The sequence below is a fragment of the Chrysemys picta genome, chromosome 22 (assembly GCF_011386835.1).
Source record: "Chrysemys picta bellii isolate R12L10 chromosome 22, ASM1138683v2, whole genome shotgun sequence".
Classification (NCBI taxonomy): Eukaryota; Metazoa; Chordata; order Testudines; family Emydidae; genus Chrysemys; species Chrysemys picta.
The window spans coordinates 21,297,548-21,319,985 of record NC_088812.1 but is presented as its reverse complement, the minus strand read 5'-3'; the positions used below and the strand labels follow the sequence as shown (position 1 = coordinate 21,319,985).

General features: G+C 47.3%; 1 protein-coding gene across 2 annotated transcripts in view; it reads left to right on the top strand.

The window, feature by feature from the left end:
- The first annotated feature begins 7,042 nt into the window (after positions 1–7,042).
- LOC101936710 (adhesion G protein-coupled receptor E3-like) overlaps positions 7,043–22,438 on the top strand; it is a 30,155-nt gene continuing 14,759 nt past the window's right edge. For both annotated transcript variants that reach the window (XM_065575973.1, XM_065575974.1), the window contains exons 1-7: positions 7,043–7,206; positions 11,494–11,559; positions 15,564–16,778; positions 19,227–19,303; positions 19,891–19,980; positions 20,518–20,701; positions 21,554–21,673. In XM_065575973.1, the coding sequence (XP_065432045.1) occupies positions 7,176–7,206; positions 11,494–11,559; positions 15,564–16,778; positions 19,227–19,303; positions 19,891–19,980; positions 20,518–20,701; positions 21,554–21,673 (1,783 nt within the window). In that variant the 5' untranslated portion in view covers positions 7,043–7,175. The remainder of the gene's footprint in view (positions 7,207–11,493; positions 11,560–15,563; positions 16,779–19,226; positions 19,304–19,890; positions 19,981–20,517; positions 20,702–21,553; positions 21,674–22,438) is intronic.

Genomic DNA, 22,438 nt, shown 5'->3' with positions numbered 1-22,438 from the left:
ATTGAAGCTAGACTGGAAATAAGGGATGGTAATTAACCATTGTGGTAGATTTGCTGGTAATTTTTAAATCAAGATGGGATGTTTTCAAAAAAGTCTGCTCTAGCTCAAACAGGAATTAATCCAGGGAAGTCCTGTGGCCTGTGTTAGACAGGAGGTCAGACTAGCTGATCCCTTCTGGCCAAGGAATCAATGAATGTGCTGGTAGATCAAAGCCAACACTGGCTTGTACTTAGGCAGACTGAGGAAGGATTTTATGGTGGTTATGGCCCTTTGCTGGGACCAGGGCCGGCTCCAGGCACCAGCCCACCAAGCTTGTGCTTGGGGCGGCACCTGGAGGGGGGCGGTGCGGCGCTCTGGCCGCCGGGGAGAGCGGAGCCGCGGCGGGCACTCCGCCCTCCCCCCGGCGCTCTGGCCGGTCGGGAAGAGCAGCCCGTGGCCAGGCTCAGCGCCCTCCCCTGCCGCGCTGGGGGGTGGGGGCGCGGCGGGAGGCTTTTTTGCCTGGGGCAGCAAAAAAGTCAGAGCCGGCCCTGGCTGGGACTGCGGAGACAAGGGCTGTGGGACCCAGGCCAAGTTTCTCTGGGTCTCATTTCCCCATCTGGGATTTCCTTAATGCATGGGGTGGTTCTGAGACTAGAGGAGGTATAATGGTTCCTGGCTCTTCATTTGTAAGTCTCAAAATGCTGCACGGAGACAGGTTAATTATTATCCCATTTCTACCAATGGTGAAATCAAAGCACAGAGTCACCCAGAGCTGTCACTAGCACCCAGGTTTCCTGAGTGCCAGTCCATTGCACCAGCCAACAGCGCGGGAGCCATTGGAGGCTGTAGAGCACACGGGCGGGCTGAGCTTGCTGTGAGAAGCCCTGATCCGTAACCAGGCATTCTGGACTACTCAGGTCAGCCCTAGGATTAAGGGGCTGCACTCTCATGGTAAGTGACATTACAGTGGTATATAAAGGCCCCAGCTGAAATCAGGGCCCTGCTGCGTCAGGCACTGTGCAGAGAGAGAGGGAGAGAGAGAGAGTCCCTGCCCTAAAGAGCTCCTACACTAAATAGACAAAGAGCTGGAGGGCAAAGAGGCCGAGAGAGGGGGAGGAGCCAGCCGCAGAGTCAGGACTGGAACCTAGATCTCCAGACCGCACTGTCTTGGCTCCAGCATCACCTTCAGGGAGGGCTTTTTAAAATACAACCAGCATCACCATTGTTCCTCGCCCAATTCTCAGGACTGTGCTGGGGGATCACTGAATCGCTGACCTTGTGGGTTTTGTGCTGGCGTGAGCCCGGGCTTCTGGAGCTGAGCGAAATGCTGAGCCGCTGTCTCCACGGAGTCACTACAGGCCAAAGGCTCCTGCTGTTATTACACATTCTGCCTCCTCGGGGCTGCTCTCCCCCCACACAGTTTCAAGTGTAAGGGAAAGATTCTGGCTACTCCCAGCTCCATGGCTGGTCTATCGACCTACCTACCCAAAGTGCCCAGCACCAGAGTATCCTGGCATTGATTCCATCCAAGGGATAGAGTCTCTGCCCTCCTTTGAGCTGAGCAAGCAGTGCTTAGGGAGCACAAACTCATCCTAAGTTCCTTGCTAGCCACGCGTTCCCCCAATGCCCCCCCCTGCATCTTCCCACCCCTGCTCTGCCCTGCCTCTTCCTACCCCCACCCCACCTCTTCACCGCCCAGTTCCACCCCCTCCCCAGAATGAGCTGTGCCCTCGTTTCTCCTCTCCAGAGCCTCCAGATGCTGCAAAACAGCTGATCTGTGGCGGGAAGTAGGTGCTGGGAGGGAGGGGGTGGTGCTGATCAGTGGGGCCAGCCAGCGGGCAGGAGGCGCGGGGGGAGAGGGAAAGGTGTTAATAGGTGAGCTGCCGGTGGGTGCTAAGCTCTCAGCATTTTCTTCCTCTGGGTTCTCCAGCCCTGGAGCACCCACGGAGTCGGAGCCTATGCATTCTTCTGCTGATGTTTCTCCAGGCTCAGGCGTAAGCAGTGCTCACTGTGCTGCCAATCTCAACGTTCAAAAATCACAAGACAGGCCCCTGAGACTGGCTTAAAAATCATGAGGTTTAAAAAAAAAATAAAAAATGTTGGACTAGTTTGATTTGCCTCCTGGCTTCTGAGCCTTTCGAGTCATGCTCAGGCCATGATTTTAAGCTTTTCTCTACAATCATGAGGGCTAGAAACTTTCTTGCTTGAAGCCAGGAGCTGGGACTTGGAGAGACAAATCCAATGTTGCCAGACCCACAATGAAATTGTGGGAGCTGGCAACACTGCATGGCCCTGCGTACTGAGGGTGGGATCTCTCCTCTCGATGTGCCCATGTAAAGCAGCTGAGAAGATCCAGGCTGATTCCAAAAGACCCATCAGATCTCTAGGACTCCACAGATGAGAAATGCCTTACCCTTCCAATGCCTGATCACTGCTACTTCCTCACAGAGGGAATCCTGGATATGGTCTTCCTATGGTGAGGCCAAGCTGAAATTCAAGGAGAGAAGGAGGATGAGAGGGAGAGATGGGAGGATAGGAGCAGGAAGTCAGAGATAGATAATCCCATTTTATGTTGTGATCACATGCATCCTTTCTGGGTTTTACCCTGAGCTCAGTTCATGCTGCAGCAGAATTTTGGCTCTTAGACCCCATCCAGCAAAGGTTCTTATGTATGTGTAACCCATTTAGATCCATCTATAGCAGCTGTTGCTTTTAGCTCTGGAGGGCCCCAGTGCAGGCCATGGTGTATTGGCCAAGATAGCAGCTGTCCAACAACTTTAAGCGCCCAATTACTGCGTGGGTTGACATGTGCTTAGAGTTAAGCACCTGCTCAAGTGCTTTACTGGGTTGTGGTCTCAGTGCCTCATAGATAGCAGGGGGGTCCAGTTCTCTCAGAGATACTGAGAGCTCACAGCTCCCATGACCTGCAGCGGGAGTTTTGAAGTGCTCAGCCCTTCTGGGAATCAGGCCCATGAAATGCATTCATGAACTAGATTTGGATCTTGGTTATGCTGCTGTAAATCTGGTGTGACTCCATAGAAGCCAACAGATTTACACCTCCATAGAAGAGCCCCATGGTACGAAGTGGAGTGAGGGCGAGCTGATTGTGGAGCTACTGTGATTAAAATTCCCTCAATGGATATAACAGGTATTTGTCTTGCAGCATGACAAATTGCATGGGTCCATTACTAGATGAAAATGGTAGAATTATAAGTAGTGATGCAGAAAATTATAAGTAGCCTCACAGATTCTTTAAAATAGTTATACCAGCAAACCCTTCCTAGTGTAGACAAGATCTTAGTCCCAATCAGTTAGATTTGGGCAAACCTTTTGAAGACAATGGGGTTGCTCCACTGTCACTGAGGTCATTCAGATTTATACCAGTGTAAATAAGATCAAGAGTATTTCCAGTAAAAGCCCGATGTAAATGACAGGGGACTAAAGCCCAGACACTCGATTTTTTTCATTCAGGTCTCATCCTCTGATATTGCTTAGGGGCCTGGGTCTGAGTGGTTTTTCATTCTCCCAGCACTGCGTGTTTTGAGGATGAGACAGGTCTTTCCCTGTGCTCCCTTGTTAGTTTGGGCTCTGGTTATACAGGACTCTCTCCTCATTGCTCAGTGGTGAAGCACAAAGATTTCTATTAGGGATCTGGAAGACATCTTACCTCTAGTTGTCTTCTATGGGGAGAGAAGACCTTAAAACTCTTCTGCCCTTGAATTTTCAGGAGATGACTGCTTGCCCACTCCCAAGTTCACAGCTTCTGGTCTTCTGCACTACCAATACCATGTGTCTTTGTGAGGAACATCTGCTAGGCCACCATCCCTTCAAACCCTCCTGCCTGCACCCCTCTTTCTATAGGAACATAGCTAGAAACACTCCCAGGTCCTGCTACTGCTGCATATGGGTCCCGTGACAGTCAGGGAATGTCTACACTGCAGTCAGAAGGCAGGAATAGCCAAGCTAGATTTGATTCAGCTCAGCAGTTCTCAAACTTCATTGCACCGTCTGCGAGCCCCTTCTGACAACAAAAATTATTACATGACGCTAGAAACAAGGACCGAAGCCTGAGCCCACCCGAGCCCCATCACACTGGGTGTGGGGGCCAAAGCCCAAGGGCTTCAACCCCGGGCAGGGGGCCTGTAATTTGAGTTCTGCCACCCACGACTTTGCCAGTGGGCCCCAGGCAGCGGAGCTTGGGCTTTGCCTGTGGGCCCCAGGTGGCAGCAACTCTAATGCCAGCCCTGGTGACCCCATTAAAATGGGGTTGCAATCCACTTTGGGCTCCCAACCCATAGTTTGAGAACCACTGATCTAGCTAGATCTTGTAGCTTTGATCTAGCTAAATCTTGAAGTTAATATAGCTAGAAACACACCTACAGGTCCTGCTACTGCTGAATATGGGCCGTGTGACATTCAGGGAATGTCTACACTGCATTGAGGAGATAAAAGCTAGTTTGAGTAACAAGAGCAGTGTCGTTGCTGCATTGGGGAGCTCTAATATGGACAGCGCAGTACAGAAAGAGCAAGTTTAAGGTGAAGATTGGAGAATACCAGCAGACAATACAGCTGGTTGACTTTTTTCAAAGTTTTGACAAAAATGCTGTCAAGGCTGATTCCACACTCTGGCACGTCGAGTGCAGAAGGTGGGGGCCCACTAGGATTTTAAAAATTAAAACTTGCCACTCCAGGCTTCTATTAAATTCCCAAGGTTACAGCTTCTCTCTGACCTTGGCTTGGTAAACACTTCCAGCACCCAAATGCAAAATCCCTTTTGGAACCCAGGAAGACGCACTTGGGAATTCCTTTCTGTGGGGTACCCTCAAGCCCTTTAACAGCTCCCACTCCCCAGGGAAGAGCTGAGAAAGAAAAAATAAATTAGCTGTTGCCACTAGCTAATTAAATAACATATGCACAAACCTCTTAGACACCAAAAATGCAATCCTGTTCTTAAAAAAAGGTAAATTTTTATTAAAAACAAAAAAGAAAGAAAAATACATCTGGAATTTAGGATTTTGCTAGATTTTAAAAGAGCAATTCCAAAAATTAAGCACCAAGAATAGCTTTCTTGGGAGTTCAGCTTAAAGGTTACAAGCAAACAAAAGCATCTGGGGTTAGCACAGAGGAGTCCATTCGCCATAAGAAATAAACAGAAATAACCCTAGTCGCATCTTTCTAAACATTCCTGATCTACTTACACATTTGGAAGTTTCAAATAAATAGTTCTAGGTATGATCTGATGATTTACCTGATGATCTGAGAATACCTGGCTTAAAGCTTCTCATAGTAACTGCTCCCTATTCCCCTCTTTCCCAGAGAAACAACAGAGACACAAGGGGGAATTTTTTTCCCCATTTTAAAAAGTTCTAGCCTTCCCATTGGCTCTTTTGATCAGGTGCCCACTCCCCAGGGCCGGCTCTGGCTTTTTTGCCGCCCTAGGCAAAAAAGCCACCCGCCGCCACCCCTCCCCCCCCCCAGCATGGCAGAGGAGGGTGCCGAGCCCAGCCGCGGGCCCGCAATCCCCGACCGGCTGGAGCTCCGGGAGGAGGGCGGAGAGCCCGGCCGGGGCTTTCCGCTCTCCCCGGCGGCGAGCCCTCGGCGGCCAGAGCACTGGGAGGAGGACGGAGAGCACGGCCGGGGCTCTCCGCTCTCCCTGGCGGCCAGAGTGCCGGGGGGAGGATGGAGAGCCCCCGGCGGCCAGAGCACCGGGAGGAGGGCGGTGAGTCCGCCGCACCTCTCCGCTCTCCCCGACCGGCCGGAGCACAGGGGGCAGGGCGGCGAGCCCGGCCGGGGCTCTCCGCTCTCCCCGGCGGCCAGAGTGCTGGGGGGAGGGCGGAGAGCCCCCGGCGGCCAGAGCGCCAGGGGGAGGATGGCAAGCCCACCACGGCTCTCTGCTCTCCCCGACCGGCAGGAGCGTCGGGGGGAGGGCGGCGAGCCCAGTCGCGGCCCCGCTCTCGGGCCGGAGCGCCCCGCCGCGCCGCCCCTTCTCCAGGCGCCGCCACAAGAACATGCTTGATGGGCTGGTGCCTGGAGCCAGTCCTGCCACTCACTTTCCTTCACCTGGGGGACTTTGTTAACCCTTTACAGGTAAAGCAAGCAGAGAACAGCCACCAAGAGGGACTTTATAGCTAACTGGCTGGATGGGTGTCCATAAAAGGGAGCTACCTCCCTCTCCTTTCAACCGCAAACTTTAACCAAAAAAAGGAGTAGGGGAAGAATCAAGAAGATTTTGAATTTCAACAAACGGGGTTTGTGGGAAGGGAGAACCTAGGGAGGAAAAATGTTTTTTTAGTTTTTGAGCAACTATGTAGCTGGCTGAAATTTTTTATATTTCAAAATGTCATTGAATAAGTACAAAAAAATTATCAACAATGTTGTTGTTGCATCTCCCCCGCTCACACAGATTTAGTAGGAAGTGAGTATCAAAATAGTAACTGGGATTTAGGCACCAGTATTTAAGAGCTGGAAATAAGACTGGGTGACTTAAGCAATCAATTAAAACAGCTTGAGAACTGAACATGGAATAAGTCATTTAGCATAATTATTCCATGGCTAATGTTGAACAATGAATACATTCAAGGGAATTGCAATCCATTTGGGGGAAATTTGCAAACAGGCAAAGTTAACTTAGGGCCTGATTCTATGACTTATGTTTAGGCTCCCAACCTCCTTCTTTCTTCCCAGGGTCAAAATGGGATCCTCCCTTCCTACCAGTTTTAAACCCCTCTTTCTGTGGCCTGCCCTCAATAGACGTCTGACTTTGAAAGAGCTGGGGAGGAAGTGAACACATGGTACAGATAAGTAATCATCTGATCTTAGATTTGTAACCCTTGTTTGCTCATCTTATTTCAGCACCAATTCTATACAACTCTCACCTGGTGTGTCAGATCTCCCATGAGAATGTAAACTGCAGCGTAAGGACTGTCTGATTCCTGTTGCCCTGTGAGGGCACCCAGCACACTGCAGGGGTGAGGGAAGATAATAAATAATAAAGGGCCCATCCCCTTAGTGGGATCAGTTACTGACTTCAGTGAGGTGAACTTGGCCAAAAGACTCTGTTTCCAGACACCAGATATAAGGGGAAGATAAGGAAGATGCTGTGACCGAGTTTGTGTCAGTTTTGCTTTGGGTCTTGTTTTCTGGTTAATAAAGAAGCTGCAAGGGTCAGAAGCCCAGAGCTTGTCTTCTGAGCAGCCATGGGACGCCGAGGCTTCGCATTTCCTCCAAGTAAGTAGAACCGAGTTCGTGATGACAGAGCCATGATGTATGGGAGAGTGTGGCAGGCAAGCCGCTATCCTCTGAACAGCTGGGAGTAGCCAGCTGGTAACTTACTGGAGATGCCAGGGAGGGGAAGTTAGAAGGGTCCTGTCTTCAAGTACTTTGGTGGTTCCCTGGCCTATCAGGGTACATCTACACAGCTGTAGTAGTAAACTTTTATGTTTATATTTTATATAATTTAGAATGAAGAATAAAAAATAATAATGTAGCATGCATTAAATATATTGGTGTGTGATTTGGCCATATCCTGCCAGCCACCCTTTCTGAATGCAGAAAGGAATGGCCTAATGGGCCATTGGTAAAGATGCATCAGCCAAAATCTGTGTCTGAAGCTGATTTCAAGGCAGTGACAGACCTTTAGGGTCCCCACTTTGTTGTAGGTTTAGCATTTTAAAATAAGTAAATGAATGCAATAATTGTTTTCTCCTGCATTGAAATGTGATGTTTCTGTTCCAATGCACTATGTAAATCAATCCTGTTGCGTGTGTAAATAAGGAATGTGTGTGTTAAAAGATAAGTGTTAAAAGACCATCACCGGACTAATTGTTCTAGGAAAGAACGAAGGACAAACATAAGGGCACCAGGAGATTGCAACATGTCAGAGGAGGGCAAATTAACGACTCTAAAAATAAAACAGGCACCTATCAATAAAGACAAAATAGCTGTGATCAAAACCAGCATAAAATAACTCCCCCAAAAAATTAATAAAAACAAGATAAAAAATGTTTAAAAACAATTAAAAAAAACCATGCGCTTAAACAACAATTAATTACAGCATAACGGTGCAAATTCATTGGTCCCATTGAAAAAAAATCACTGTATAAACAGGATGCCTTGCCATGAAACTTTGGGTTCATCCTGCCAAGACTTCCCCGGAGCATTGTGTCGCGACCGACAGAACCTGGCTCCTCCCTACCCATGATCAACCTGGCTACTAGATTGATCCAGTCTCTAAACTGGTAACTATAACATTGACTGGCAGGACAGTGTGTGTGTAATTAAATGCATATGCTAGTTGTTGTATTTCCAATAAATGCGGTGTACTGCCTTTTCCCTTGAAAAAGATCCTGTGTGCTTCTTATAAGCATAAAATTTTTGATGGAGAATTGCGAAAAGAGGAAGACATTCACCATAATTGTTAAAAATACTGCTAAAAGGCATACAGATCTGTCTCATCTTACGCTGGGATTACGTTCCGCGGTCAGCGCGTAAAGCGAAAACCGCGTATAGTCAAAATTACATTGAGTTCAATGGCGGGCGGAATTGCCCGCACTACAGGTACAGTATTAAAATTGTTATTATTATTATTATTATTTTTTGTCAACCGCGTTAAGCTGAAATCGTGCATGTTAAATGCGCGTAAGATGCGACAGACCTGTACCATACGTATAAAATAACCAATCATTCAGGTGTGCGCATCCTGGTTGTAAAGATACCAGGCCACAAGGGGGAGAATTAGAGTCCTCGCTGCTCCTCCCCGTCTGTTGAGGAAAAATTGCATAGGTGAATAGACCCTCAGTCATAGCAGGATCAAGCCCAAAAGGTAGGGGGCTTAGCATTCCCCCCCCTCCTGCTCTGTCAGTCAGGGTTTTTAGTGGGTATAAACTTTTTGTGTTGTGTAAGTCCCAGGACAATCGTGGGCACGAAAAAATTATAAAGGTAAAAAAAATTCATAAAAAAATAATGTTCAAGCAAAAAGAGTCCCCTAAAAATAACGCTTAAAAAAAAAGGTGAAAAAAAAATACCATTCCTACAAAAAACTACTCCTCTTAAAAAAATTATGCAAAATTTTCGGCACATCCCATCAACTAAACAAGAATTAGCCAATGTCCATACTACAACTAAAATACAAAAATTGAAAAAGCCCATCAGTGCATCCTTATCAAAATTAGCAATAAAACAACAGTTATTTTCTAAAATATTGCCTGTATAGCAACAATATCTTTTTAAAAACCAAAGTCGTGGCTGCAACAAGGCTGCCAAACTCCCAAAAATAAAATAAAAATCTAAATTTGTTTTTTGGTAACAAAATAGCAAATAAAAGCTATCATAAACAAATTTAAAAAATTTAAAAAAACAGTGCCCTTTTGGAGCAACAGAAGGGATAATGTGCACAAAACAAAAAAAGCAACATTAAAAACCACTGAGCCTTAAGATGGCTCTGTGTAATCAAACTGTCACTTTAATAAAAGAACATAAAAACTCAGTAAGCATCTTATGTAAAAATTAATATGGCTAATATAATGTTATAAAAGTGAAACTATTAAAAATGTGCATTTTTTCCAGAACATGTGCAGGGTATATTGTGAAAAAAGTAAAAAAAAAAAAAAAAGGCAAACAAAACATGCTACTTAATTAAAATCCTGTTAAGACCCCAAAGGGAGCCACCATAGGTTGTGTTTTCTTTTTCAAATCGCTGTGTGTTTTAAAAGCAAAAGTTAAAAATAAAAAGTAATCAGAACTCTAGTGGACGTTGACTGTGTCCATTTTAAAACAAAGTCTCTAAGCTCTGCTAATGGTTTTAAATTCAAAAGCAAGCCAAACGCCATCTGTTTTCATGCAAATTACTTAAGTAATTACAAAAAAAACCTGCCCATAAATGGCAGCACAAAAAAGCTACAAATAAAAAACATACCTAATCAGCAAACAAACTATCTAAAATCAAAAAACTCAAATTATAACCCTCCAAAAATAAAAGAAAAAGAAAAATCAAACCTAAAAATAAATAAAAATTAACCCTAAATAAAAAATATTCTTTTTTTCTGTATGCAATGCTAAAATCTAAAAAAAAGTAAAAAAAAAAATCTATTTATATGCACAACACCCCTACCTTTTAATTCCCCAAAACCACCAAAATAATTAAATTAAAAGACTATGCAAAATTAAAAAAAAAAAATACACTGGCCTCGAAAAAAATTGGCTAAATAAAAGGCATAGTGTAACAAAACACTTTTAATACGTTTATTGTTAATATTAAACATTAAGATAAATTTGATGTTAATAAGTACCCTGGTAACAATGTATATTATCTATGATTTAAAAAAAACCCAAACTTTAAAGTCACATAGTAATGCTTCTCAGCTATTACCTGTAAATAAACTTAAAGCTTTGCACAGGGAAAAAAAATTACAAACTTAGTCTGCTGTATAAAAGAAACCCCTGAAGTACACCACCTCATAAATTTAACAATGAAATGGTAAAATAATTCACCCTAAACCCTTAAAAAGTAAAAGCCATTAAAACCTGGCCTGCCTATAGAACAAAAACACAAAAAAGTATAAGGGTAATTCCTCTGTTTTGCCTGCAATCAGCAAAAATATTTATAAAAAAAAAATGTAAGCAATAATCTACCACCCCAAAAGGGGTAAAAACATGTTCTTTTTGTCTGTAAAAATAAATAAATAAATAAATAAAAATAAAAAAAAATGCTGGTACCAGCTAAAAAGCAACCCAAAATACCATAAATTTACTGTTGCAACAAAAATTGTTTTGTGTTTTGTATTTTGTCTTGTGTTGTTTGTCTTGTTACTAGTATTGTTATATATTATGTTACAAAAAAATACTGCATTAAGTAAAAAAAAATAAGCATTTTAACTGTATTTACAAAAAATACTGCAAAAAAAGCAAAATTAAAAAAACGCCAGTCTATTAACAAAAAAATCCTTAAATGTGTTGTATGTGCTATTAAACAAAAAAAGTTTTTAAAATTACAACCACAAGCTCAAATTGCCTCTCAGTATATTGTTATAAAACAGTTATATAAAATATAACCCACTCAAAAATTGTTCTTAAATTAAAAAAAAAAAATGTAGTAATCAGGATCTCTCCAAAGGGACTGATTACAGGCTGCAGCATAGACTAGACCCTGTGAATCCATCACACCCTGCCCCAGGGCATTGAGAAGCCACTCAGACTCCGGCCTCCCAGCTGCCTCCTACAGAGCATCAGAGGATGAGAGTAGAATAGAAAAATCCAGTGCCTAGCTTCCATTCTCCCCACATCAATGAGGTCCAATGCCCTGATCCTAATTCTGATTTGCTAAATCCCAGGATAAATCCAGGGTAACGCCAATAAAAGTAAACCAATGGAGTCATTCCAAATTTACATCAGTGTAACTGAGATTAGGGTCAGACTCATACAAAGGTGCTTAGACTCCTTTATTTAGTAATGTCTCCCTGTGTTGTTTATTGCCATATCTTAGATTTTAAAAGAGTTTTTTGTTCATCTTCTCTCAAGTGTTTTTCTTCCTTGGACTGTTCTGGTTTCTACCACCAGCAAGCGCCCAGAGGACAAACAGAATTGGTAAGTTCTCCGATTAGTGAAACATAATGCCTTGTGTAAAGTTTTTGTGCCCATAATAAGTGAGTCTCATATAGAGTGTCTGCAATGAATGCCCAAAGGGGTGGGTACACCTCAGGTTCTAAACAGGCCCTGAAGGGAAAACCCAGAATTTTGAGAAGAGGAAAGATTGGGTGTCAGGGATAATTCCTCCTTCTCTGTGTTTGTTTATTCATTCACTCCCTCTTTCTCCCTCTGTCACTCCTTAGGGTATTCTAGTTTTAGTCTGCTCACACTCTGTCCCATGGTAGACAAGAACCTCTTTCTGCTGCCATGTCCCACTGAGAGGTCTTTTAATAGTGTCACTAGGCCATACTGAAAAGCCAGAGGTGGACCCAGAAAGCGGTAGCTGGAGACTTCATACACTGGACTGCAGTACCTGGAGGTCTGTCCGGGAGGAGCGAGGGAGAATGAAGTAGCAGTAACTCTGGGTCTGTCCTTTTGGCACCTTCCCCTTTAAGAAACTGTTAGTATTACAGAATTGCAAATGAAAACTGAGATCATGATCAATTTCATGTAGAAACTAGAAGCACTGGGAAATACTACTGTTGCCTGCCCAGAACTGGGCCCCGAGATGGCAAACAGGGGTTCGTTGCCCGGTGTGCTTGGCACCAATAAAGACACCGAGGGGAGAAAGCAAGCCAAGTTTATTTCAGAGCTCTGAAATGGCACTAGGAGACCAGCATGTCTCAAATCAAGTGCAGCACATACAAATAAAATTTTCCCTTTTTATAATCCAAGTTGTTTCTGTGTAAGCCTTTGTCTGTTACTCCCTCTTACCCCTCCCACCCCTACCTTCTGGAGCAGTTACAATTAGAAAAGTTCCCATTCGTCTGCTTATCTTTTGGCCTTGCAAGGCCTGTTTACAGCAGCTGCCTGCTAGAAAAGCTGACCCTTACATTTCTGCTTCAGTATGTAAGCCGTTAGCACAGAAGTAGGTGAAAGTTCTCAAGATGGAGTCACTGTGGTTCAGGTAGGCCCAGAGCAGAAGAGCTTCATCGGCACTTTTGGCCTTCCACTCTCCCGAGTTACCTGGTAGCTATGCCTAGTGGACCTCACCACTATCAATGGATCTAAATCCCGAGAGGCACTGAGGACCAGCAGCCAGGGCTGGCCCTAGACCAAATGGCGCATGCCCACCGCTCCATTTGTTAAAATTTTAAATATCTTATTTTTTATTGCATTTCTAGCCCATTTCATGACTTTGATGCATGATTTATCCCTGTCTCATAAAACTAACTGGTGATACTAGGGTTGCCAGGCGCCCGCTTTTCAACCGGAACGCCAAGTCGAAAAGGGACCCTGGTGGCTCCAGACAGCATTGCTGACAGGGCCATTAAAAGTCTGGTCAGCGGCGCAGTGGGGCTAAGACAGGCTCCCTGCCTGCCCTGGCTCTGTGCAGCTCCCCAGAAGCAGCCAGCATGTCCGGCTCCTATGCGCAGCAGCGATCAGCGAAGCTCCGAGTGCTGCCGCCACTCCCAACATCATCGCCACAGCTCCCATTGGCTGAGGACTATGGCCGATGGGAGCTGTGGGGGTGGTGATTGTGGGTGCAGGCAGCGCACACTGTGCAGAGCCACCTGGCTGTGCCTCCGCCTAGGGGCCGAACATGCCAGCCACTTCCAGGAGCAGCGCGGAGCCAGGGCAGGCAGCGAGCCTGTCTTAGCACTACTGCCCCACCAACTGGGAGCTGCCTGACATAAGCGCCGCCAGGCCAGAACCCCCACCCTCAATCCCCTACCCCAGCTTGGAACCCCTCCCGCACCCTAACTCCCTCCCAGATCCCACACCCCTACCTGCACCCCACCCCCTTGCCCCAGGTCAGAACCTCCTCCCTCACCCAAACTCCCTCCTGGAGCCTGCAGCCCGCATCCCCTCCCACACTCCAATGCCCTGCCTTAGCCCTGAGCCTCCTCCCGCACGCCAAACCCTTTGGCCCAGGCCCAGAGTCCCATCCTGCATCCCAAATCCCTCATCCCCAGCCCCACCCCAGAGCCCGCACCCCCAGCCAGAGCCCTCACCCCCTCCTGCACCCCAACCTCCTTCCACAGTCCAGAGCTCCCTCCCGCACCCTGAACCTCTGATTTCTGGCACCACCCTGGAGCCCACATCCCCAGCTGGAGCCCTCACCCCATCAACCCCTTCCGCACCCCAAGCCCCTGCCCCAGCCCAGTGAAAGTGAGTGAGGGTTGGGGAAAGAGAGCAATGGAGGGAGGGGAGCTAGAGTGAGTGGGGGGTGGGGCTTTCGGGAAGGGGTGGGGCCCAGGTGTTCGGTTTTGTGCAATTAGAAAGTTGCCACCCCTAATAGATGCCCTGCTCCGTATATAGTCGCGAGAGCGTGGCTGACAACATTCTAGGAGGCTGGAGGAAAATGTAGTTCTCAGAAAACGTGGGAGGTTCCATGAGATCCTATAAAGGTCCAGAACATTCTAGGAGGCTAGTGAAAAATGAATCCACATATGGAATACCTGAAACACTTTACTTCAAACATTCTGGTTTCCCTTTTGTCGCTAAGAACAAAAACAGCACCTCAAGCCCGGCGTCCCCCAACCTAGCATCCCAGGTGGTTGCCTGGGTCACCTGCCCCTAAATCCAACCCTGCCGCCACCTCCCACTGAGGTTAAGAATGAGGAACCCGGGTCTTTTCTCACAGACATCAGTGTAAATCAGGAGAAATGCACTGAAATCAATGGCCGTCATATGGTGTAAGGGACAGGAGAAGAAGGCCCAGCATTTCACAGTATCTCCCCTCATGGATCGTATTAAAGGGCTCGAAGCTAGACAGCCAGATTCTCAGCTAGTGGAAATTTAAGACGCTATATTACATTTGGCCTTAATTTTCTTTCCACTCAGGGCAGAGAGAGCGAGCTCTGGGAGTGAGGATAAAATGTTTACTGGGGGATACAATGCTTCTGGATCTCTCTATAAAGAGCCAAGTGGGATGTGAGCTGGGGGTAATGGGCAGAATCCTCATCTGTTGTAAATCAGCAAAGGTCTGTTGTAGTCAGTGGTGCTACACTGATTTACACTAGCTGAGGATCTGGCCCTATATAATGCAAAGGGAAATAAAGGAAACTTATTAAATGAAAGTTTTATTTAACTTTTTAAAATTGTAATTTTATTTATCTGTTTCTTATGTGTGTTTAATAAAAGGTTCTCTCTCTCTCTTTCTCTGTATATATACATATATTTAATGGTGGTGGTTGCAACAGGAGAAGGTGCCAGTGATAACTTGATACAAGACCCCAAACCACACTTATGTGTTTAATGTTGTAACAGTACAAAAGGGTTTTATTATCACCTCAGTCCAAGAGGCCCAAGGTGCCTACCCTTATCAACACAACAGCCTAAAGTTCTATTCCCAGCGCTGGGAAGGGTTATAGGTTTTAACGGTTAGAGCACAAGAGACTGAGAGTCAGGAAACCTGGGTTCTATTCTTAGTTCTTCTGCTGATTTGTGGGGTTACTTTGAGCAAGCTCCTAACCCTCTGTGTGCCTTAGTTTCCCTGTCAGTGCAGTGGGGACAGTAATATTGACCCATCTCCCGGTGGCACTGAGAATTATTTAATGTCTGTTTGTAAAGTGTTTTGAGCTTAGACAGGAGGTGCTAGGGAAGGGCAAACAATTATTCTATTATAGAGATCAGGGACAATCATGGAGTTCAGATCCAGATTGGAACATTCCCCGAAGTCGTGTTTGCTTCCAAGGCCTTTGTTGGGTTCTAAGCTGTCTAAGTTGTGCTTGTTCATTATTTAAAATAATGTTTAATATTAATAAAAATATTTTAATTTAGATTAAAAGTATGATGGGAAACATTTCTAGCTGCATTAAGGTTTTCAAGCTCCTTTTCTTTTTTGCTGGGCCTTAATTTTTGGCCTGAACAATGTTGATCCAGTCCCTTTTACTCTATCCACCTCTTGCCAGTATCTCTCTCCACCTCCAACATGTTATTGCTATTTTTCCTACCAGGCACATGTCAGACTGACACTCTGGGAAGAGAATTCATCACCTCCTACATGGACAACTGTGGGAACTCTAGTCAATTTGAAGTGCAAATTACTGGCTACTTTGCCTTCACTTCAGTGTCTGTTTCCATCTCCAATTACCAGTTTGATAAGAAGATTATGGTAAATTGGGGAGAGATGGTGCGGGTCAGCCTACCAGAGTCAGTTGGAATTAAGGGCACTACCAAGTTCTCCAATGTGGTCCTAGTCAAGGCTGACAAAGATATCTCAGTAGTGTCCGTCAGCAACAAACATGTGAGCCCTGAGACCACTGTGCTGTATCCTGTCTCCAGCTTGGGAAATGAACACTACATAGTGACTCCCCCTACAGAATCCTTAGATAGTTACCCAGAGTTCTCTGTTATGACATACGAAGACCGCAACCTTGTGACGGTCCATGTGAAAGGCAAGTTACGTTATGGAACACGGGTCTACTCCACTGGTGACACACTGAAAATTATACTCCTTGCTTTCCAAGGCTACCAGTTACAAGGCATAGCAAATGTGTCTGGCACCAGGATTGTCTCAGAAAAGCCAGTGGCTGTCTTGGTTGGCCAGGTGTGTTTCTGTACTAGCACAAAATGCAACCATGTCTTTGAGCAGCTCCTACCAGTTTGCAGCTGGGGTACAACATACATCATTCCTCCCTTACCCTGGCAGAAAGTAGATGAAATAGTCTACATCACTGCTTCCCAGAGCACAACTGTGTTGTATCAGCTAGGGGAACAGGCAGAGACTGTTACTCTAGCAGGAGGCAGTGTACTCCAGCGTCCTGTCAAGCCCTGGATCCCAGTCTACATCTCTGCTAATGTGGGCATCCAGGTGGTGTTCTACAGCGTGGGCGCAGCTATCCCTAATTCCTCCCACGCCTTCCTGATGAATGTTCCAGATGTTGCCAGTTACTGCCGGATGTATTCTATAAATGCCCAGGAGGGCTTTGAGAACTTTGCCTTGATGGTGGCCAATACATCAGAGACTGGCGCCATCATCCTAGACAATCAGCCTGTAAGGGATGTGGTGTGGAACCGAGTCGCTGGCACTGAGTTCGTTTGGAGCATGCATACGCTTGCATCTGCCATCAGATCCCATGCTGTGGAACATCCCAGCTCTCCATTTGCGCTCCTGAGTGTTGGCACTGCCGCCATGGACAGCTATGGGATTCCGGGTTCCTGCAGGAAGAGTGAGTAGCATGGGTTTTAAATCGATTTTGACCACAGTTTGTGTCCATGCTGCAAAGAAAACAGTGTCACAACCAGGGAGGCAACCATGGGCCTGGTGTAAAGTCTGTTGATTTTGATGGAGCTCCATTGAGTTACACCAGCTGAGAATGTGGCCCAAGACGCCATCCTAGGCCACCACTAGCCACAGTTACTCAGGCTATGTCCATACTACAGCAGTGACAGCAGCACAGCTACGGCGCTGCAGCTGTGCCTCTGTAGCACTGTAGTGTAGACACTTGGTACAGCGATGGAAGGGGTTTTTCTATCACTGTAGTTAATCCACCTGCCGAGAGGTGGAATCTAGGTTGACGGAAGAATTCTTCTGTCAACCTAGTGGTGTCGACACTGGGCTTAGAACGCCTTAACTAAGTCTCTCAGGGGTGTGAGCTGCATCGATCTAGTTTCAGCCCAGCTCATGCAGTTAGGCAGACAGGGCCTCCCAGAGGGGGGAACTACTACTACTACTACTCCCAGAAGTAGGGCAATTTGCCCCAGGCCCCGAGCCCCGCTCCGGGTCTTCAGCGGTATTTTGACGGCGGGAGGCCGTTCAGTGCTGCCGAAGACGCGGAGCGACTGAAAGCCCCCCCGCCACCGAAATGCCGCCGAAGATCCAGACCGCCGCCGCGTGAGTACAAGTGCCGCAGCTCCCCCGCTTTGCCCCAGGCCCCCTGACTCCTCTAGGCGGCCCTGTAGGCAGATGTTCGCCAGCTGTTCTGAATTGGTTAAGAACTGTTGCACTTTTCCTCCGACACTTGGTTGTAACGCCCTCTGGGTACCAAAGGGAATTTTGTGCCTGGTTTTTACTTGTGCCACTCCTGTGCTTGTGGCAGGGAATAGAAAGGGTGGAGGAAAAGGTAGCTTTAAGCCACCTTTGTGCTCTATGCATTCTGGGACCATGCAGGGTTGCTGTAATTTACCCTCTGCTTCCCAATGCCCCTGAGAACTAGGAAGTAGCTTTAGCATGGTGCAATCTGACCACATCCTTGATCTGCCTTGCATATGAAGCCAAGTTCATGTAAAGGCCCTTCTACCAGTTCCACACGAGCTGTGGAGTGTCCCTCCACAGGGAACATTCTTAGGAGCCATTTACACCCACTTTAACCACCTTTTCCAGGCCAGAGCAACATAAGGCTTCTAGTGTAATTTAGGCTACGTCCTCACTACGGGGGGGGGGGGCGGGGGGGGGGGGGGCGGGGAGGGAGGTCGATTTAAGATACGCAAATTCAGCTACGCAAATAGCGTAGCTGAATTCAACATATCGGAGCTGACTTACCCCACTGTGAGGACAGCGGCAAATCGACCTCCGCGGCTCCCCCGTCAACGATGCTTACTCCTACCACCGCTGCTGGAGTACAAGCGTCGATTCGGGGATCGATTTCTATCCGCCGATTCAGGCGGGTAGTGTAGACGTAGCCTGAGGCCTGCTCAATACCTGAAACTTCAGTCAACCATAAGCCAACCTAAGCCTCAGTGTAGGCAGCACTAGGTAAACAGGAGAATTCTTCTCTTGTCCTAGCTACCAGCTCTCAGAGGTGGATTTACCACAGCAATGGAAGAACCCTTCCACCTCTGTAGTCAGTGTCTACAATACAGTGGCACAGCTGCAGCTGCGCCACTTTAGCATTTCTAGTGCAGACATACCTTGATGAGACTCAGGCCTTTTAGAAGTACAATAGCAGGGTTAGAACACTTCTGGGGAAGGGAAACTTCTCGAGTCTCGGTGTAAGCACAAGTCATGTTGGTTATCTCCAAGGATCAAACCTAGGACCTTGTAACTGCATGACCTACTACTGTTTGAGCTAAGGGACGAACTCCCATAGCTAGAGCTGTAGCAGAACCAGACCCGTGGTGGACCATCCCCTAGAGGACACATAACACACACTGATCAATGAGATACACAGACAAAGCTTAAGTGAATATTAACCAGATGATGTGTGGACACACACCAGGCTTTTAGGGCCGAATGTATTGCTGACTGTTTAGAGACTCAGTTGAAAGTTGTCAGATGGACAGGGCTTAAGGGATCAATGGAGTTAAAGGGAGACAGCACCTGCTGGGTTTAGGTAGATCATCAACTTTGTATTCTGGTAGGAAGAAAGGATGGCCCTTGTGGCTAAAATGCTAGGCTAGGACTGACGTGATCAAGCTTCCATTCCCAGCTCTGTCCTAGAGTCCCTGTGTGTGTGGCCTTAGGTGTGTCACTTAGGCCAAGGTTTTCAAAATTGTCTTGTGATTTTGGTTGCCTAACCTGAGACCTTAAAGGGGCCTGATTTTCAGAGGGTGAGTGCTCAGCACTTTTGAAAGTCAGGGCTCTTTTAAGATGTCTCAAATCACGAGACACTTTTGAAAACCTTAGCCCTGCAGATGTTGACTTGATGTAATTGTCCTGCCTCTCTTTCTGTTGCTAGATGTTACCTTTAAATGCCAGACTGAGACTCCTCAGATACAAGAGCAGTTGGAGATGTGCAAAGATGTCTTTCTGCAGGTACGTGGAAGGGGTTTATTTGGGTTTTTGAGGGTTTTCACAAAGAGTACATAGAAAACTTTGAGCCTGAGGATTCTCTGTCTATCCAGGGTTTACCACTGACTTCAGTGGGAGCAGAATCAGTCCAACACCAAGTGCTTTTGAAAACTCAACCCTATCATGGTGTGTGACACCCCCACAGTATATCAGAGTTCTGCAGTTAAGGCACCAGCCAGAGATACATGAAGTTAGAGTTTGGTTCCCATCTCTGCCCTAGACTCACTGTGTGACTTTGGGCAATTTTCTCAGTCTCTCTGTGCATCGGTTCCCCACATGTAGAAGGAGGATAATAATCTTTACAAATCCCTGTGAGGAAGGGAAGGAGACATTCATTAATATGAATGAAAGCTTCAATGCTATGTGAAATTTCAGCGTCTCTGTGGGCTTCACCACACTTAGCCTTAACATGTTATAACTGGTAGCATTCCACTGGGACAGCCAGCCAGCCATAGGTCAAAGCAACATCGCTCTGCGGAAGCATTAACCCTAATTTTGGATGGTGTTTCCATGCTTGCAGAAATAACCCATTTCCTCTGATTGTTCTGCAGGGCAGCAACAGTGAATTTTGCTCCTTCATGAATTCAACCTTAGTGAATTTGGAGACCATGTGTGCCCAGGACAGAGCAGTATCGCTGAAGGTCAGAGCTTCTATCCCTACGTGTGTGGGCGCTCTATGGCCAAATGCCCTGAGCACTGGAATAGCAGTCTGACTTTGCGGGGGAATTGTAGCTGCTCTTCAGAAAAGGGGTGTGTGTGCGCATGTGCATGCTCTCTAGTTTAAGTGGCAGGGGATCTGGGTTCTGTCCCCACTGGTCCTAGGAAGATCCAGATTGCTTGCAGGGGCAACACAGAGAGAACCTAAATGCCTGCTGATTTGTTGCAATGTTCTCTGGCACGTACACTGAAGGGACCAGGGATGAGGAGGGAATGACACAGGGCGTTAGCCCTACCCTGGCTTCAGCTTACTGTGGAGTCCTGAGCAAGCCTCAGTAGCCTCACTCGCTCTGTAAAGGGCTCCCTCTTTGAGAATGTTGCAGTTCCACTGAGTGGGGAAGGTCACTATGAACCCGTATGTCCCTAAGAGGGTCATTGTTCCCCTGGTAGTCTGAAGAATGTGACTCATGAACCACTGAAATCCTCCCTCCTTCTCCGGGTGTTTCCTTTCCCAATCCCAGGAAGTTGCTGGCCCCTTTGGTTCCTTCTTGAATAGCTCCACCCTCAGTGCTGGTGGGAATGGGAGCGAGAGGGAGGTGGCCTCTGCCGTGATGTTCCTCCTGCAGAGTGTGGAATTGGCTGCACTGACGGCTGCTTTGAAGTCTCCGGAGACGAAGACCCAGAACGTGACAACAGAGTCTATGGGTGAGGCGGATGGGAGGCTCCCACATCGCCTCGTGGAGGCTGTGAGATGGGGGTTATACTCTATTCAGTAAAGAACACCACTGCATCTTCTCTCAGGGTTTATAACCAAGCTATGGGCGGCAGGTGAAAGAGCCATTGAGAGAGGCTAGCCCCCAGCCCCTCCCTCTCTGCCCAAGGCCCCGACTCTCCACTTCCACCCCCCTTCTCCGCTGGAGCCCAGAGCAACCCGTCCCCTCCGCCCCGCGCTACCCCAGCCCTGGAGCACCGGGCAGCCGGAGCATCCGCAACTCCAGCGCCCCCAGCCCTGGGCCTTGTGAGCGCTGGCCCCAGCCTGCCTGCCTCAGCCTCTAAGCTGTGGAAGAGCGGGAAGGGAATTGGAAGCAGGCAGGATGGGACCAGGGGGCGGAGCATGGGCGGGGCCATGCCAGGCTGTTTGGGGAGGCACAGCCTTCCCCAGCCTATGCTACCCACCACCCATAAACCCAGCCCAGGGGCTTTGCAGCAATTTGGCAGCTGCCTGAGAGGGTTTTAAAAGCAATGCCAATCTCCTGTCACCACAGACAGCTGCCATTGTGTCCTCCTTTCACTCCCTGCCCCAGCAAAACACCTTCTTGCTGCTTCCCCTGCTAAAGCGCAGAGGTGAGGCAGCAGGGAGAAGTTGCCTTCTGCGTCTTGGCACAGTGGCATCTTCATGGGGACGCAGGGATGATGGATCATAGAAGGTCAGCCAGAGGGGCTCAGGGAAACACAGAGAAATGGAGGTGAGGAGAAAGGGGGTGGGGATTCTGAGAGAGTGGAGCTCCAAACCTGCCTTGCCCTTACAGCAAGAGGCTTTGCCATTTCCCTCCCCAGCTATCGAGACGCTCCTCGTTGTCCCGACTGCAGGTCCCTGTGATGAGGTCTTCAGGCTGAGAGCTCAGGAGGAGACAATGGACATTCACTGTGATACGGTCACCAGAGCAGCCACAGAAGGTACCATCCTAGTGCTTCCCAGGCACTCAGCCCTTTAACTAGACATCAAACCCCAGCACTAGTTCTCCCCTTCCTGTCACCCCAGGCTGGCTTGCTTGCCTCTGTTATCCTGACACTGGTGTGGACCTTGTTGGCTGAGCCAGTGTTTCTCAGGCCATTGAGCTCTGCAGAGCCCTTCATTCCTGGTTGTCCTGCAGCATAAAAACCGAGCAATGGGAGGGGTAGGGAGGAGAGAGAAGCTTTGATGGGATATGAATTGGTCCAGAGAATGGAAAGATCAAAGATCCATAGACTCAACACATGATGTCCTGATGATGAGCCCAGCTAGGCCCCAGGTTGACGTGTGTGACATCCTGGAATGGAACCAGGATGATATTTACCAGTTTTACTCCGATTTTAGGCAAGTATGACCAAACTGGAACTGGTTCTTAATTCTTCAGCACCAGGGAAAGCTCCTCACTAACCAACCCCTCTGCCTCTCCTAACCAAGAAAACTATGGCTTCAACTTAGTGCCTTTTACCTAGGGCTGTCTACCTAGCTGGATAATGTGCAGTATGGGGGTATGATTTCTAAAGAGCACTAACGTACTGTGCATTAATTGGTCTTTATAGACCCTACTAGTGTGCACTAAAGGTTTCCTAGTGTGCTTTAATGTACGTTACTGAACTTTAGGAATCACACTCCCATAGTGCACGCCAGATGTTTCCAACACAGAAGCACTTCTGTGGAAGAAGAGGGAGGAGGCAACATACTCTAGTGGTTAA